The sequence below is a fragment of the Melopsittacus undulatus genome, chromosome 1 (genome assembly GCF_012275295.1).
Source record: "Melopsittacus undulatus isolate bMelUnd1 chromosome 1, bMelUnd1.mat.Z, whole genome shotgun sequence".
Classification (NCBI taxonomy): Eukaryota; Metazoa; Chordata; class Aves; order Psittaciformes; family Psittaculidae; genus Melopsittacus; species Melopsittacus undulatus.
Genome location: NC_047527.1, coordinates 39,019,336 through 39,037,395, shown reverse-complemented (window position 1 = coordinate 39,037,395; position 18,060 = coordinate 39,019,336). Strand labels below are relative to the sequence as shown.

General features: G+C 42.3%; 1 protein-coding gene across 5 annotated transcripts in view; it reads left to right on the top strand.

Moving 5' to 3' along the window:
• FAM110B (family with sequence similarity 110 member B) overlaps positions 1 to 6,699 on the top strand; it is a 111,583-nt gene extending 104,884 nt beyond the window's left edge. For all 5 annotated transcript variants that reach the window (XM_034064306.1, XM_034064308.1, XM_031052279.2 and 2 more), the window contains one exon: positions 3,209 to 6,699. In XM_034064306.1, the coding sequence (XP_033920197.1) occupies positions 3,511 to 4,623 (1,113 nt within the window). In that variant the 5' untranslated portion in view covers positions 3,209 to 3,510 and the 3' untranslated portion in view covers positions 4,624 to 6,699. The remainder of the gene's footprint in view (positions 1 to 3,208) is intronic.
• Positions 6,700 to 18,060: the final 11,361 nt, after the last annotated feature.

Genomic DNA, 18,060 nt, shown 5'->3' with positions numbered 1-18,060 from the left:
GTAAAAATGGAGATCCGGAGTGAATCCTGGCAAACATTTTCATTCATAAGAAAATTACACCTACAGAGTAGATATTTGGATGTAAACAGAGTAAGAGGAACATTTCTTAGGCCTCAGTAGATCTCACACATTTTCTGCAAGTGGATGAAGAAAACCTATTTGCTCTTAAATTTCTTCACTACAAAAGTGGTATCAGAGCTGTACGCAACAGGAAATTCAGATGCTTAAGCCCTGAGTTTCTCTCAGGTATAAAGCAGAAGAAAGCCATTTCTATACCACTGTTGCTTCAATGGTATTTTCACAACTGGAAACTAAGTGGCACTGTTTTGTCTTCCTGAGCGTACACTGTGTTGCTACTCAGCCTTTTTCATTACCAGTGAAATTAATAAGGAGCAAGGCTCTCTAATGTTGCTGCAGTGTTTCAGGTACTCATGGACAGCAGAGAGGGTGATAGGAATTGTGCTCGCTTTCCCAGCTAGCAGCAGAATTATCTGCAGCCTTCACCAGAGCAGGCAGGAGAAGTTGTTTCATTAGCACTTTACATTCATCCACCTTTCTTTGATGCCACTTTCTTTTCTAACAGTGTCTGGTTAATAATTTTTAGCCCTCTGAAATGAGAATACTGAATAAAATTTCCTTTGATACTCAAATGCAGCATCCCAGTGAAATGGAACAAGTTAAACAACACACAAAAATATAGCCAATCCTTTTTTATAGCTGCATGTACCTCAGTTTATGCCAGCAGTCCCACAGGTACAAAGCCTCCGTGTCTGGCTACTTAACCACCTGGCCATTACTCCCCTGGTTCCCTGTGCTGGCTGAGGTGGACATTTCTGCCCTGGCTCCTCACCAGGCCTTTGCTTTTCTCTCTAGGCATGCCTGAGGCTCACTGCCAGTCACACCATATTTCCATTGTCTTCAGGCACTTGGCCCCATAAGTGCTTGCAAACAAGCACTCTCAGTCAGTCAAATGAGCATGTATGCACAGTGGGATTGTTTTTAACTTATAAGTATGTTGTTGAAGCCAGTGTAGGTGCTCAGCCTCCTAAGCAGTTCTTGCTGGCATTCACCAGGGCTGTCCTGAGTGAGAAAGTTGTTAAGTGCTGGAGAAAGACTTCTGAAAGCAGCCTCGAGTTCTGCTGACTGGATGGAGAATGGAGTTGGCAGCTGTCCTCTGCGGCAGGACCATGGTGGCCTTTAATGACAGTGGGCAAGAAGGAAATGGAGGATTGTGGTCTCACTTATTCACATGGCATTAATTCATTGGGTGATAGTATTTAAGAACAGAGAATTGGGGTTTTGGTTGTTTGGAGGGGTTCTTCCTCCTGATGAGACCCCCAGATCTCACATAGGTTTAATTTTTCCGCACAAATATCAAATATATGCACATAACATAAAAACACAACATTTAGCCATCAAGCTTCGAGCTGGCAAAGTGGAAAGATTTGATTGTACAGAAGATAAATGTATGTGTGCAGATGCCTGTTGGGATTGCCTTCAGTGCTTTTGGAAATTTGATACTTAATTTCCAAACAGTACCAATAAATATGTTGATTCAAATGAGGAAAGTGAGCTTTTTCTTTTTCAGAAAGACTTAGTTAAAATTCAGGAAGTCAAACTGCTGAGGAGGTAGCACTAGGATTTATAAAATAACATTGAAAGGGAAGCTTAATTAACATTTCACTACCCTTTCGATTGCACTGAATGTGTGTCTGGTTTATCACCCACCTAAATATGTTAGTTTGTCTTTGAAGAATGCTTGTGACAGTGAGCCTTCAGGAGAAAACTAAGCTTTTTCCTATAATCTCATTACAGCGCTTTTGTATGTTGTTTGCTTGCTTTGACCTTGGATGATTTGGATGTATATATCATGTGTTTCTGGGAATCAATACTTGCAGTTGCTTTCTTTTTAATGTTAATGTCTTTTTAGCTGGAATTCCTTTTTTTTCATGGTTTTGTTTTTGTTTGTGTAAACAGTGTACTGATGGCACACCCTGTATTAGTAAGTTGGGTATTGGTGGATGAGCACAGGATGGCAGCACACACAAAAGCGAGTCATCCCTGGGTAGGGTGCTTTTCTGCATTCCTTAGGATGAGTGAAGTAGTAGCAGCTGCTTTTCTTTCTATCCCTGAAGAACACAGTGATAACAGAAATGGGATATTAAAAAGGGCAACGTAGTTAATGGCATAGTAATAAAATAAATGAGACCCATTAGTAAAATCACTGCTTGAAAAGTAGTTTCCATGATAAGTGCCCTTCAGTGCCTCACGTGGGAAAGATTGTTACAGCACTTGTAGCATCGTCCATGGTGTTGGATTTTAGACTGTTGTGACAATCCTAAGTGATAGAATCTTAAGATAATATAGATAAACATAAACTTCATTTGCAGTTAGTTCTTGGTAGAAATCTCAGATGATTATTTTTAAATGTGAATTTCTTTCAAACCTAGTCAGAATGTTTTCCTGTGCTCCCTAACCCTTTCATCAGAAAAACAAAGCCATTTTTTGTTGTTCTGCTGAGCCTGTAAGGTGAGCACAAGAACTTGGAAAGCTTTATTTTACTGCTGGAGCATTGGTGCTTTGGGGATTAATGTTCACACAGGACTTTGAACTGGAATCGGTGGCTTTAGTAAGATCTACTTTTAGTTGTTGATTTTATATTGAGTTAACAATGAAGGCTGTTATATGGCTCTGTGTGCTGTCTGCTTTTTAGAGCAGACAGTCTTCTGCAGCATTTAATAAAAAAGGAAAATACATTTCTTAGATTTATGTTGCTTATAAGGAGAAAAAATTTTGGGGATTAGATATAAAATATGCACACGAATCAACTAATCAGAGCAAAGATATTAGCTTGAAAGTGCTCTTTCATTGATGTTCAGGAGATGAGTGGGTTTAAGTCTCTGGATTGTCACATTTTGCTTCCCTTTCTCCCCCCAGAAATGCACAGCTCTATCATGGTGGGGCTCAATTTTTCAATTGTTTCCTTTTCCAGTGTAATTGTATTAAATAATAAGTGAAACATTTCCTGTAGGATGCACAGGGGTGCAGGGCGAGAGGGGGCTCTGAGTGCCCTCTGCCCTGCATCACTGTCAGCAGCGGCGGCTGCATCCCGTCCGGCGGTGGGAGAGGAGGGCCAGGAGGCGGCTGTTGCTATCGCTCTGATGTCAGGCGCTCTCACTAACGTGTGGTTGGTTATTCTGCATTTCAGATCACTGCCGGTAGCGGAGTGCAGGGGGAACGGCGAGACTCCTACCTCTTTCAGCGAGAAGAAAGGAGTCAGCGGAGCAGACTAATACGGACTTGTGTCAGGTGGCCTTGCCCTACAAAGGCTGCCTTTAAAAGAGAAACGCAGCGTTATTTAATGAGCTGTGAGATGAGGCGCTGCTGCTAACGCTCAGATCCCAGGATTCATTGGCTATTCATTGTGCTTAATGTACATGTTTCTGCACCGTGCATTTAGGAGATCCCAGAGAAGAATCCAAAACGGCTGCGGGGGAAAGACCACCAAACATGCCTACAGAAACACTACCGACAGGTAGCATGGTGAAGCCGGTCAGCCCTGCCGTGACTTTCACATCTGCCGTTCCTCTCCGCATCCTGAACAAAGGACCCGACTATTTTCGCAGGCAGGCGGAGCCTAATCCCAAAAGACTGAGTGCAGTGGAGAGGCTGGAAGCCGACAAGGCAAAATATGTCAAGAGCCAGGAGGTCATCAATGCCAAGCAGGAGCCTGTGAAGCCAGCAGTGCTGGCAAAGCCGCCCGTCTGTCCTGCAGCCAAAAGAGCACTGGGGAGCCCCACCTTGAAAGTCTTCAGCAACAATGCAAAAACCGAGAGTGGTGTCCAGAGGGAAAATCTGAAGCTTGAGATTCTGAAGAACATCATCAACAGCTCCGAAGGCTCCAGCTCGGGTTCAGGGCATAAGCACGGTCCCCGAAACTGGCCACCCCACAGAGCCGATTCGACAGAGTTGAACAGACACTCATTCGCTGAATCTTTGAAGGTTTACCCCACACAGGGCCGTAGCAGCCCACAGGAGAGCAGCTCCAACGTCAGCAGAAGGCTCCTAGATCAGTCGGCAGAGACTTTCTTGCATGTCTCTCACAGCTCCTCAGACATTAGGAAAGTAACTAGTGCAAAGCCTTTAAAAGCAATACCCTGCAGTAGCTCAGCCCCGCCTTTGCCTCCGAAGCCCAAAATCGCTGCCATCGCCACCCTGAAATCCCCAGAGATTGAGGCAGTCGAGTCTGGATGCGGAATTAGCAGAAGACCCTCTTTACAGCGATCAAAATCAGACTTAAGCGACAGATACTTTCGTGTTGATGCAGATGTTGAACGGTTCTTTAACTACTGCGGACTGGATCCTGAAGAGCTTGAAAACCTCGGGATGGAAAACTTTGCAAGGGCTAACTCTGATATTATATCCCTCAACTTTCGCAGCGCAAGCATGATTAGCTCAGACTGTGAACAGTCTCAGGACAGCAACAGTGACCTTAGAAACGATGACAGTGCCAATGACCGTGTGCCATACGGCATTTCTGCCATTGAAAGGAATGCCAGAATCATCAAGTGGTTGTATAGCATCAAGCAAGCTAGAGAGTCACAGAAAGTGTCCCATGTGTGAGAGAAAAATCCACCATAGAAAAAGCAAGGACTGTATCTTTGTCTGTGAATATTCAGTTGTGAAGGGTTGTGAAGTCTACTTGAAGTCTTGTACCCTTCTCAAATCTCTTTGTGTTGCTTGTTGTGCAATGTTTCCAAGTTGCATGCCTGTCAACATGTGAGCTGACCTGGCTTCCACTTGAACAGTAACTAACTACAAAGCCTGGCTGAGCATACACCTTATCTGCCAAAAGTTTAAGACAAGAATCTAATTAGGGCTTCAGTATAATCAAAGTGTTTACATGGAAAGGTTATATGACTTCTTTGGTATTTATGTGGTTCCTTGTGGACTTTATATATGTCACTTTTTGTCTTAATGCAGATATTGTCAACTGACGTTACTAGTTTCTAAGCTGAAACAGAAACCCTTTGGGGAAAAGAAAAGCAGAATTGGCCAAAATAAGAGGTTTAGGCAGACAACAGTAGGCAAAGCAGCCTTATCTCTTGTAGAAAGTGCATTATTGGCACATGTAAATCTCTTTCTAGAAGGCAAAGAATGCCAAATTCTTAAATTATGTATTGTTGTTAAGCTGTATATCCCTACTTGTAGTAAGGGACTGTTCAGTCAAGGTTTCTTTTTTCTAGATAAACTTCCTCAGTTTTACAGCAGAAGCAGGCTAGTCAATCTGCTTGACCTCTCATAAACTGACTCTTGCATTTGGGTCAGTGTAAGCATTGCAGTGATTTTGTATTACCCCTGTTGGAAAAGCTTAAAGAAGGTTGGAGTCAACAGATGAAAACAGCGGAGGTGTGGGATTTTGTGAGTTTGGTTTTTTTACTTCAAGATTCCTGGTCTTAAACTTTTGACAGGAATGATTAGATCCTATAGCTGATATTGAATGCCTTTACTAGTCAAACACATCATGACTACAAACTCCATGCTGTCTTTAAAATTTTTTGTAGACCTATTGGAACAGTTATTGGAAAAAAATGGAAACACACAGCCATATCAATGTAACGCCTCCTATTCAGAAGTAAATACACTCAGTAGCTGAACTATATCTGAAAAATTGTGATTATGTTGTCTTGCATATGTTATATCTAAGGCTGTGAAAGTTTGTTACAGCTCTAGGAAAGTGTAGAAACATGACAGTATGTAGCTTTTATTCTTTTGTTTGTTTTTTCCTCCTTATGATGGTTAGTGCTGCAGGTCAACCTGTTACAAATCTTTTGACAATCTGTGTCTTCCGAGTGGTTTAATTAACTGTCATTTCAACTGGCAGTAGTGGTGTGGTAGCGGAGAAGTTGAAAGTGCAGTGGTCTGCATCGTTATTATTGTATACATGCTTTGAAGTAAACTGCAGCACTACGTTATACTTCATCAGCTAATAGGAAACTTTTTTTATTGTGTAAATGCTGTAAGACTTTGTATATACTTCAGTTGTTACGAAATCTTTAAAAGGAAGAGTGTTATGCTAATAAATAGCTACTGGTGCAGGTATGGTAGGGTTTTTGTTCTTTTTTTTACCCCTCCCATTCTTAAAACTGTATCAGGAACTCAATTGCAGTGTGTTTTAGTGCTGTAGAAGGTCTTGGTTAAATAATAGTTCCAGTAAAAGGTTTCTTTCACTAAAGTGCTTTTCAGAATATAATTTTTTATAAAGTAACTATAGCAGCATGATCTGTCTGAAGAACTAGAAGAGATTTTCAAGACTCCTAAAATAGCTTGCTTCATCCTTACCTAGCAATGTTACTGTTCCCGTTTATAGCATTTGTTCATAATGAATCACCGCAGTCTTCTGAATTATTCTTCAGTAGTGCTTATTTATATATTTGAATATTAAAGATGTTTTACAAAGTCGGGTTCTATCTTTTCTCTGAGAAGCTTGTAGCCCAACTTCTTACCGATAGCCACAGTTAATGCAGCTGAGAATGGAAGCAGAGCCGTGCAGTAGGAATTATCCTACTTCAAGTTTCATATAATTGTTTTCCAAATGATTGTTCACGGGGGGAAAGAGAAGCACACAATTTTAGGAGGCGACTCTATGGTTTTTATAGTTGGCTTCACAACCTAAGACTTACAATATTCCTAGTTCAGTCAAAAAAAATGAGGAGTGATGTATTTCAGCTACAGGCACATTTGTGACATTTTAAGCTCCATGGGTTTCAGTTGGCATTGACATCACACTGGTTTTTCAAGCATATTTTTCCAATAGTAAGTTCTACTCAGTTCAGTGACTATTTTGCCAAGGAAAATAATGCTTAAGGGATTAAAGCCAATTGTAATGCAGCTGTACAGCAATGAAATAAAAAAGTTAAAACCGAAATAAAAATGCACTCACATTGTTCTCTCTCAAGTGTTTTAAGAATGATGGTAAACAGGCTGTCTTAGCTGTTGTCAGCCAAAAACAGTAATAAAGAAGCCTTTATAACTAGAAAATAGATTAGAACATATGCTGGTATTGTGAACTTGTTTCCCAAGGTTTGTTAGGAAGCCATAGGCTCTTGAGAAATCAAATTCATTTCCTTTTAATGGCACAAGAGATTTAGACTTGTGAGCTATCTGTAAGAGAGCATTTCCTCAGCTGAGATCATAAGTAGCACCTTTGACACAGCACAGGCTCTGCCCCACTGTCCCTGCTGCTTACAATGTGCACACGAATAAGGCTTTTTACAGGACCCAGACCTTCACAGTCAGCTGAACTTGAAACTCTGGTGAGACTGCAGTAATAGAAATCAGAAGATTCTAAAATGTCCACAAGGCTTTGAACAAGCAGGTAACAATTGCATTCATTTGTCACTTCATTACAGTTTATGCAGATAGGATTTACTTATTTATAGTGTTGCTATTACCTATATGTTTGCTTATAAAACAAACCTTTTGGTGTCTGATCTCTTTTTGTTTTCAAATGGGAATGACCATTTTGCCTTTGCAGACAGGTAATCCCGTCATACTGAGAGGATGCGCTGTTTGTCTCTGCCTTAGGAGAAATCCCTGAGTGCCAAATGCTGAATTTGCAGGGAGTTGTAACAATTAAGCACCTCATCAGGGACCCATGCTGGTCATGTTCCTGCTGTCTCCAGCAGGTATTTACTCAGGTGCAAAGTGCACAGCAAGCATTCATGGTTAAACAGCAACTCTTGTTGCAGCAGCAGCTCTGGAGGGAGATGCAAGTCCGTGATGTCCTGTAAAAGCCAGTACTGGCAGACCTGGCCCTAGAAGTGAAGAAAAACACTGTGTTTTCAGTAATTAGTCCAAATTCACATGCGCACACACACAAAAGAAACCACCCAGAGGTTTGTGTGGTGGTCCTCTTATTTTGACTGGCAGGGGAGGGAAAGGAAAATAATGTGACAAAGTACACTTTGAAAGCTTTACACAGAGATAAATCATTTCTCTGAGTGAAGGAGATGGGCAGCAAATAAAACTGGTCTTTTAATCACTTCATATTATATAGTAACAATGTCATGAATGATGAGGGATACAGGATCTGTGCCACAAATTTGAATTCCACAGATATAAGCATGAAATTGTCTTTTTCTGTGAATACGGTACCTGCAAGGGAGAGTGCTTTGCTGCAAGTATATACATCATCTGAGTGACCGAGGGCTTTTGAAGGGTAAACACAGAATGATGATGCTTTTGGCAGAGATTCAGAAATCAAAAGGCACGCTCAGAAAACAGAGCCAATCAGTATTGCTGACTTATCTCTTTTTACAGCAGTTCATCCATCCATGGAGGCCATACGCATTTGATTCCAGTCATTCAATGAAAACCAAAGTGCTTAATGGAGCTCTGCACTGCAGAGCTGAATAATTTCAGTCTGTGGGAGAACAGGAAAGGAGCTAAACTTAAAAACAGTATTTCTGATACCTATTGATTATGGGGTGATGATGTTTCTTGCATTATATTCAGAGCTCACTTGTTCATAACAAACTTTTTATTCAGCATAGTAGTCAAATCAATAAATCTGGGGGGTTCCAGTTTTCCGAGGCTATAAAACTCACATTTCATATGATTAATGGTGCCACATCAGTAGCAGAGCACATTAGGTTTAGAATATAAGAGCATCTGGAGCTTTGTTCCCACGAACAGTAAGGGTCCGTTGCCTATTTTGGCAATGAATATAAATGCAGATACAGTCTAATGTCCCTTTGTGCTGTGCAAGAAAATAAATTGGTCAAGGTGTTTTGTCCTGAACTGTGATATAACTCTATATTAAGATCCTTGTTACCAAGGCTTAGATGGTCACTGATGTTCTGAATTCATCTGGCATTTCTGGCTGCCAGCAGACTCTAATAATCTGCCCTTAGAAATACATCACCTATAGCTTAATGGAAAAGGCCATTAAAATTGTCTGTTCAGTGGAAGGACTTTCATCTGATGATGTCATCTGCTAAGTGAACCTTTAAATAGGCAAATTTCAGAAGTATTAACCCATAAACACCTTTTATTTTTCTCCCTGGAAGCCCAAGTGGTGATCAATAGCTGTGTCCTAGCATTTGTCATAGTTAATATGTTGCTGCTAAAACACTCAGATGTTGTCCGTTGGGGTGCCGTGCAATCTAAAGTGGAGACACTTACAGGACACTATCTGTCTGGCCCTGGCCCTGGTAGGTATGAACAGCCTTCAAGCATATTTTATACTTGATCACTTAAGAATTTGGTTGTGGCTGCCCATCAGAACTCTATAATAAGTGGTGCTTTTCTTTTTCATGACAAACAATCATTTATGTAACAAAAGTAGTCTCCTAAATGTCATTCTTCTAAATTTAAAATAATTTTCATGATGGTTTTATGACAAGAGTAAGAGTGCTAGTGTTTGTGCTATTATTGCTTCTTGTTTTTGGCACTGCAAGTCTTCTCCACCTTCTTGATGTCTTTCCTTTTCTGAGTTCTCCCATCTTCCATTCTTCCTTCCTGCATGTCCCTTCCTTGTCTTGTCTGGCTTTTTCATCTTCTTTCCTCTGAAATGTATGACCAAGGTCATCATATTCCCCTCTTAGCTTCCTTTCTTAAGCAGCCTCCTCCCTTGGTTACATTAATGCCCCTGGATCCCAAAGAAACTTTCCCCCAGTTTAGCCTTTTACAACCCCCATATTTATAGCTGCCTGTTTCCAAGAGAGTAGCTCTGGCTGCAGTTGAGCTGCCATGTCCTGAACAGGTAAGCCATTGAACGGATTATTGTTTAATTTCCTGGTGTGCCATGATACTTGCAGGCAAGATTGAACAGCAAGGGGTGACTTCAGGAAGAAGTAGTGATTGAAAACACTCATGAAGAGCAAGATGCCAAATATATCTTGAAATATCAACCTCTTGATCTGAAATTGCTTGTCTGTCTTTTGCTGCTTTATCTTGCTCAATGCATACTCTTGCTGCTTCCTTGGCTCCATATAATGTGCAGGCTTGAAGACTGCAGTGTGCAAAGGTGATAAAATTTCCAGTGAAGAGAACAATAGAGGACCACTACCTAAGCAATAGTTACTGTTTTCCCTTCTGCTATTCGGTAACAGTACTAGTATGTCTTACACCTGTGGCATCCAAACCACTTCCATTGCATGCTCAGTCCCCAGGCAGCCAGCTGAAGAGACTTACTTAGGCTGCCTAAAAAGACTTACCATAGAACAAGATGACAGTGGGAGGTCCAGAAGAGGCAAAGTCCATCCTCACCCAGCTGTTGTGGGAGACTTACATCTATGCTAAGGGAAGAGCAGGTTTAGAAGCTAAAATCCCTCAGACTAATGCAGCATGGGGATGAGGGTCTGACACCTCAACCCTGCACATGGGAGAAGGATGTCCACATGTTCACCTGGCAGGTGGAAAAAACCTGTATGTGGAAGCAGAAAGCACCTGGGGAAGCATGCTGCTGTTTCAGTAAATACCTGCTATTCAGATCTTTATAAATGAAGAATAAGGAGGAAAAAATTAACAGGATTGGAACTTTGAGAGCAGCTGTGTGTGCGAGTGCTTTCAGACAAGATAGTTTTGCTTTTTAAGAAATGAAGCTTTTAAAAGATCTTTAAATAAATTACCTGCTTTTCAAGTATATTAATATTTCATGTATTCAGTCTTGCCATTCTGAACTGTAACAGCTTTGCTACTTTCAGTACAGAGCATTTAGAAATGTACTGGCTGTGATTGGGAGTGGCTTAAGTAGTAGGATAAAAGGGTGCTTTGCTGAACGTGAACTTTATTTCACTGAAGTTTTGGAGGATGGTGGCTGTGGTCTTTATTCTGAATATGGAAGGGGAGCAACAGAAAATTAGCATAGTCTTATTTATTAATGTTGGCCTGCAAATAGGACTGGGAAGTACAGGTTCCGTTAATGTGTCTGACTGCATGAAAATGACAGTGTTGGCTTTTGGCAAAGGCTTGATTTTCTTAATCAATGCTTTGTATATCTTGGAGTGTATCAGCTTACATATATCTGGCACAAATCTCACTCATCCCATCTGAAAACACTTTCTGCGAGCTTATGGGTTTGAATGCATCTGCTGAATTTTCTACAAGATTGATATTGAGGTTCTGGAGCGGGTCCAGAGAAGAGCAATGAAGCTGGTGCAGGGTCTGGAGAACAAGTCTCATGAGCAGCTGAGGGAACTGGGGTATTCAGCCTGAAGAAAAGGAGGCTCAGGGGAGACCTTGTCACTCTACAGTTGCCTGTACTTCATACAGTTGAAGGGTGGTTGGAGTGAGGTGGGTTGGTTTGTTCCCCCAGGTGATAAGCAATGGGACAAGAGGAAATGGCCTCAAGTTGCACCGGGGAGGGTTTAGACTGGTTATTAAGAAAAAATTCTTCACCAAAAGGATTGTCAGGCATGGATAAGGATGCGCAGGGAGTGGTGGAGCCCCCATCCCTGGAGGTAATTAAAAGACTTGTAGATGTGGCACTTAGGGACATGGTTTAGTGGTGGACTTGGCCGTGCTGGGGTAACAGTAGGGCTGGATGATCTGAAAGGTCTTTTCCCAGTTAAACGATTTGGTGATTCTGTGATTCTTTTGTGTGAAAGGACTCTGAACAAATAGCTGTTGTAATGCTTTCCATTTCCCTCAGGTTTATTTCTAGCACATTTAACCAATGAGACCTCTCCAACCCTCTCCTACAGACCAAGGGAAAGTTTTGAGCGGGCCGGGCAGCGCTTTCACACACTGTCAGAGCTTAATACTTTATTTGTGTGTAAGGCTTCTTAACGTATTGTAGATCTCATGCCTTAGTTTTCTACCGCTTCCTGACCTATTCTGTCTCCTCAGGCAGCACAAGGGGGAAATCCCTCCAGACACCACAGGTAGGAGCCTTGGGAGCAGTGAAACCTCACACAGGTGTGCAGAGATCCCTTCTTGCTTTCAGACACCCACAGCAGCATGGCTGGAACACCTCCTGTTTGCAGCTGGCTTGGTTCAGGGGTTAAAAGACAGCATCTCTCTGATCTTATTCATCTTCCTGGCTTGCAAGTGTGTCCCATGGTGGACTGGCACTTTTAGAAGTGCATTGGTCTCACCAAGATTGTGTCTAGTGAAGTGAGTCACCAAAGGAGGCTGTTTCAGACCTTTGAGACCTTGCTAAAACGGGTGCCAGAGGACACGGCCCTGATCTAAACAGGGAAGCAGCTGCAAGGTCACTATCTCATCACTGAGTTTTCAATTACCTTTGCTGTGTTTACCCCCAGAAGAGATGTGCAATGTTCTGCACTGAACTATCTTAATGCAAAATGTTTTTTAGCAGGATGTAGATCTGTGACTTGAGGCAAAGAAGAGGTTTGGGGAAACACGAAATCCTATTGCTGGTATGAGGAGAGGGTCAGAACCAACCTGCCCAGCACAGGGTGTATCAATTTACACATAGGTAGCAGACATTATAATTCATTCTCTGGATTTTTATTGAACTGCTAATGAGCAGCTCATGGAAGACCTGGAAACAAATGAGCCATCAAGAATATTCGTATCAAGCCTCAGGAGTGCCCTTTCACTCATCTCTAAACATCAATGAGGTGTTTCAGGAGTAATGTATGACTGGTGTTATTTTAAAACAAATTTATCCCATCCTGAGCTACATTTAAGCAATAAATTGCAAAGTGGTCAGATGTGGTATCAAAAATCTTCATGGGAGGTTATTTATTCAAGAGATCATTTCTGAGCTGCTCAGAACGGACCTTGCTCCTTGGAGGTCACCACTGATAGGTTTATACTTCTGTGGTTATCCTACTTCCAGCTCTGCTATAGAAAAGGGAGCAAAGGGAGCACCTCGAGGCCCTGTTCTGTCAAATCCCCGCCATGGACAAGACAGTCCTGTGCTGTCAAGGGTCGGGGACATGTATGGTTTAATACCCAAAGGCAGCTGTGGTGTGGAATTAGAGATTTCTCTAATGAGCTCATTCCCACGCAAGTACCACACAGATCTGCTGCTCAGGGACACGCTGGGTTTTCAGGGGGCTGCTGGGGGAACAGATGTGTAACACCATGAAACTGAGAATGGGTTAAAGGTGTACGGAAAGGGGCTTTCTGGTGATGTGTTCCACTGAATGAAAACCAGCATTTCACAATGGTGGAAATCATGGCAGAGCACTCAGATTTGGTAGATACAGGGCAAAAGTCAGTCAGTAGATACCACATCAGTGGCACAGGGCCCCTTTCCCCTGTCTGAAAAGGTTGTGCCAAGTACAGCTCCAAACTACATTTAGATTAGATATTAGGAATAAATTCAACTAAGTTAACTAATTTAACTGAAACCAAAACATACCAAAGTTGTTCCTGAGTGATGCTGACTATAGCACATCTTTCCCAACAGCTACAAGGAAGTTTTTAAGCTCAAAAATGTTATAGACTTGCTGTCTTTACAACCAATAAGCAAGGAAGCAGGAGAGAGCATGACCTTTTAGAGCAACCTTGATATTACTGTATCCTTCCCATGTCCTTTCTGGTGCAGGGGGGACAGTGACGGAGGGACTGCTGCTTTAGTGCATGGCCTGCAGGAGAACAGAAGGGGGGGAGCAGAAATGTGACCTGAAACTAGTGTTAGCCGTGGCGGAGTGACCATGAGATCTTCCTCAGGAGCCGTCTGCAGGAGCAGAGTGTATAAATGAACAAGCTTTTCAGAGCAGGGATGTGGGACAGCTTCACTGCTCAGTGCTCCCAAAACATCTGACCAACCACTGCCCCCAGTGCTGGCTCTTTAGTTTTTATTGCTGCTTACAATACATCCCCACAGACTCATTTGTAATGCTTCTCTCATTCCCCTAAGTGGGGAATGCCAAGATAAGAACACTGGAGGTCTTTGTACTCTCAGCGGTGAAACACAGAAGAGACAAGAGCGATACGAAAGGTCCAGGAGTCCAGGAAACGGTCCTCTGCTGGTTCCCTTCAGAAACCACCCATCTAGGGAGGCACTGACGTGCTATAGCAGAGGAGGAGCTACATCTTTAAAACGTTTTGGAAAGGGATTACCAGCCTATTTGAACAAGATGCTGATCCCAGGCTCCCTCAGAGCTTTTGAAAACAAATTGACACTCTTTTCAGTCCTGCCCTGCATGACACCTCAAATATTTTTGTTGCTGTAAATAAGCAGTTTTCTACAGTGATTTAGTAGGTGTGGGGGGAATGGCACACGAGCTGTGTCCTCATGTGTCCCTTCCCACCGAGCTGCAGCAAGGTGCACCTCTGCAGAGCAAAGCTTCTTGCCTCAGCGTTTCCTCTGTGCTTCACCACTACTACTTCTCTCCCAGACCCATGTTTTTGCATCAGCTACTCAAGAGCCGAAGATCCTTTCTGCTGGACCTCATCATGCTGATGTTGAGTGGTAAAGCCAGAAATGAGATCTGTAGCTGTTTGCAGCTTGGCTCATCCTTGACATTTTTGTGAAACAACATGGGGCTCCATTTATGACCAGCCACATGAAACTTTCATGAACAATATCATTAAAATTGGAGTTTCCTGGTGCTTCTTCTTCCTGTAAGCTGAGGACATTTACCTTTATTCCTTGATATTTTTAGGTTTTGAGTTCCCTCAGTTTGAAGCCTTTGTTTCTCTAAGCAATGGTTTCTGTGTACTTTGAAATACAGGCTATTATTTGCTAACACTATGGTACATGTAACTCTATGAAGCTATTTGTATGCATGTATTTATCCCATTGGATAAATATGCATTAGTGACATGATGAAGGAAGAGTAAATGCATGGGAAATTTTAGAGCTAAACTTTTGAGAAGCAGTTTGGAGCAGTTCCAGTCTATCTGAGCACTGCAGATGTAACGCGAGCTGCCTGCATTTGCAATGCACAGGAAAAAATGATCAGAAGATTCTGATTAAGTAAATGGAATGTGTAATGTGCTCCCAACAGACCGTTTTCCCATAAGAAATAACTCATTGTGAACCCTGTTTATCTTTCAAAAGCGCATAATAAAAGTGACGTTGAGGAAATTTTCTGTGGCACAGGGGAAATAAAAAGCAACATCCTTCAGGTTAGAGGAACTTCAAATAATTCAGCTGAAGCACTTCTGTGTTATTTCTAGCAAAGGGTTTGATTGACAAGTGAGGTGTGAAAGAGCAGTAAATCTCTGCTTCCAGGGACCTGTGGTTTCTAAGGAGCTCAGGTCAGAAGGGCCCTGCTGCTGCCTGCAGCCCACCCCCTGCTGCCCCAGCCACCACTCAAAGGCTGCTGCTCATGTGCGGAGGTAGCTCTGTCTTGAGTACAAGTCACTGCTTTAAGGTGGCTGCTGCTTTACCAAGTTCTCTTTGCCCTGCTTCCAAAAGACACGTCGCCTTCAGAAAACATCAACAACTGCATGGTTGTCTCCTGGTGCAGCGTCCTGTTACCTTAGGAATATGTTTCACTCCATCTTGGCAGCCCCTGCACCATCTCGAATTGCTTACATGGTCTATAAAAGCACATACTTTGCACAGTTTGGGGGTATTTTCACAATAGGATATCACAGCTGGTGATGGACAGTGAAACAGCTGGTATCCCCTGATGTACCAGTGTGCATCTGGCATGGAATGACTTGTGTCTGAACTGTGTGGATATTTGGAGACTGGAGAATTCACAGAATCACAGCACATCACAGTTGAGGTCAGAAGGGACAACATGAGGTCATCTAATCCAACCTACCTGCTCAAGCAGGCTCACCCAGAACACCAGGATTGTGTCCAGATGGTTCTTGAATTCATAGTCATGAAAATCAACATGTCCCATGGCCAGGTCACCTTGATGGGGAAACACTGCACTCTGAGACCCTGTTTGTCAGCACTACAAACACTGAGGCTTTCTACTCTCTGTGAGCTTTCAAGATTCTTTGTAAATTGAGTTTTGAGATCTCAGCCTTTTCTGGAGAGGATTCTTTCCTGAGCCAGGCTTGTTTTTGTCAGAATAGCTGCCAGCTGTTGATTCGGGCTAATCCATAAACTCAAACAGCCATTCGCAGCAGCTACAATCCCTTCTTTTTTTTATTTTTTCTTTTCCAGATTTTTTCCAAGAAAAACCTGCAAAACCTGGAGATGTGTTCACTGTAGCGGAATCTAGGAATAGGATCTGGAAAATAATTAGGAAAAGTAACTATTTGCTCCCTTCTTTTGGCTCTCCAGGAGTGCTCACACCACCAAAACTGTGTCTAGGTAAAATATGTTGATGTTTGCCACATGCAATCCACTGAAAGCTCTACATAAAGGGAAGGAACTGATTTTTCTTTTCCCAGATTAGGCTTTGGGTCGCAGGACAGTTGCATGTGGGCAACCTCAGAGGGGTGGGATTGGATTGACTGCCTTCTCAAACGAAATGCCACCTCAAAACTAAGTATGAGCACAAGCATTAAATGCTGCATTTCGTCTTGGCAGTCAGCCCTGCTCAGGATTTGAACAGGACACTTCTCTGATGTCCTTGGATACTGAGGGAAATGTCTCTGACAACTCAGTATGTGCACTGGAGTAACACATCAGTGTATCAAAATGCTGCAGGCTTTGTGGTATTGAGGACCCCATATTTTTTCCAGCCACTTCTGCAGAGTAAGCATGCTGTAACTTTGCTATAAAGAAGGTTATTGTCTTTCCTTTGCTTTGGAAACTTTATCCACTGTCTCTTTCACTTCATCTATTTTCTTTCATTGTATTAAAACCTCATCATGTTCCTTTTCATCAGTAGTTATATTTATGGGCTGGTAGCAGTGATTCTTCGCAGGTACTCTGCATTTTCACTCTGATTTTGAGTCAGATAGTGATAGGCTATAAAAAACACCAGATCATGACTGCTGAGGAATGCAAGTGTCTGCTGTAACTCTGTACTGAAAAATATCAGTGACATTTCACTGTTCATCTAATCCCTGACTTCAAGACATCATCAAGTCAAAGGCAACCACTCAGCCAGTGTGTGCTGGGCTTTCTTAATTTCCAAAGGAATACCACAACTTGCAGAGCAGAAAATCTCCTGTAACCTTCTGTAAATACCTACAGAATGAGACACACTTGTGGCTGTGAAAAGAGGAGAAAGCAGGTAAAGTTCTGACCCCCTGTAGCAGTGAAATTCCTGTCATTTCTGTCACTGAGGCTCTGATTTTGCCCAAGAATTACAATTACTACTCTCTTTACAAAGTAGTTTGCCTCCTTAAATGGTGTTTTTGAGAAATGCATCCCTATTACCCCAGGTATGAATTTGTGTCAGTGGAAAGTGATATGCCATTGTGAAACTCAGCCCAGCAATTAACTCCTCCTGAGTGAGCTTTGTTAATTTGGGGTTTTTTTTTCTTCTTCTTTTAAATAGACTAATCGATTTTTAGGCCAGATGAGATCACTGTAATGTTTTGTCTGACTTTCTCCATAACACCAATTACAACCAGGCATGAATTAATTCCCCTTCAAATTGCAGACTGTATTTCAGTAGAAAAATCCTATTTTGATTTGAACAAAGGCGGTGATGGAGAACCTACCACAGCATTTACTAAATCATTTCAATGGCTAATAACCCCCTGCTTGGATAAATTGTGATCTCTTTTGCAGTTTGAATTTGTCCAGCTTCAAACAGCAGCCTTGAGTTACTGATGTACACCTATTTGACAGGCTGAAGAGCCCACTACCACAGTTTTGCTTGCTGTGTAGGTGCAGAGACCATGGTTGTGTTTGCCTTCAACTTTGTCTTGGGAAAACTAAACAGCTCTCAGGTGAACAGTTTTTCATCCTACCTGCTTCAAGGTGTTCTAGCAGAATAGCTTGGCGTAGTCAAGATGAGAGGTCTGTTATCCATATATATGACACTGAAGTAGTGCTTATGATATTTTCTTGTTTGAGCAGTCTTTGCACATGCTGGAACAATGGTTGAGCTTTACAGTCTGTGGCTGAAGTCACCCCTGGCAGCCCGACTAGAGCTTCTTACCCTTTGGCAATGCAGTGTCCCCAGATCTGCCAGTGCACCACCACACACCATCCCTCTGTAACCCACTTCAGTCACAATGATCCATGTTGAAAAAACAACCCAGAAAACA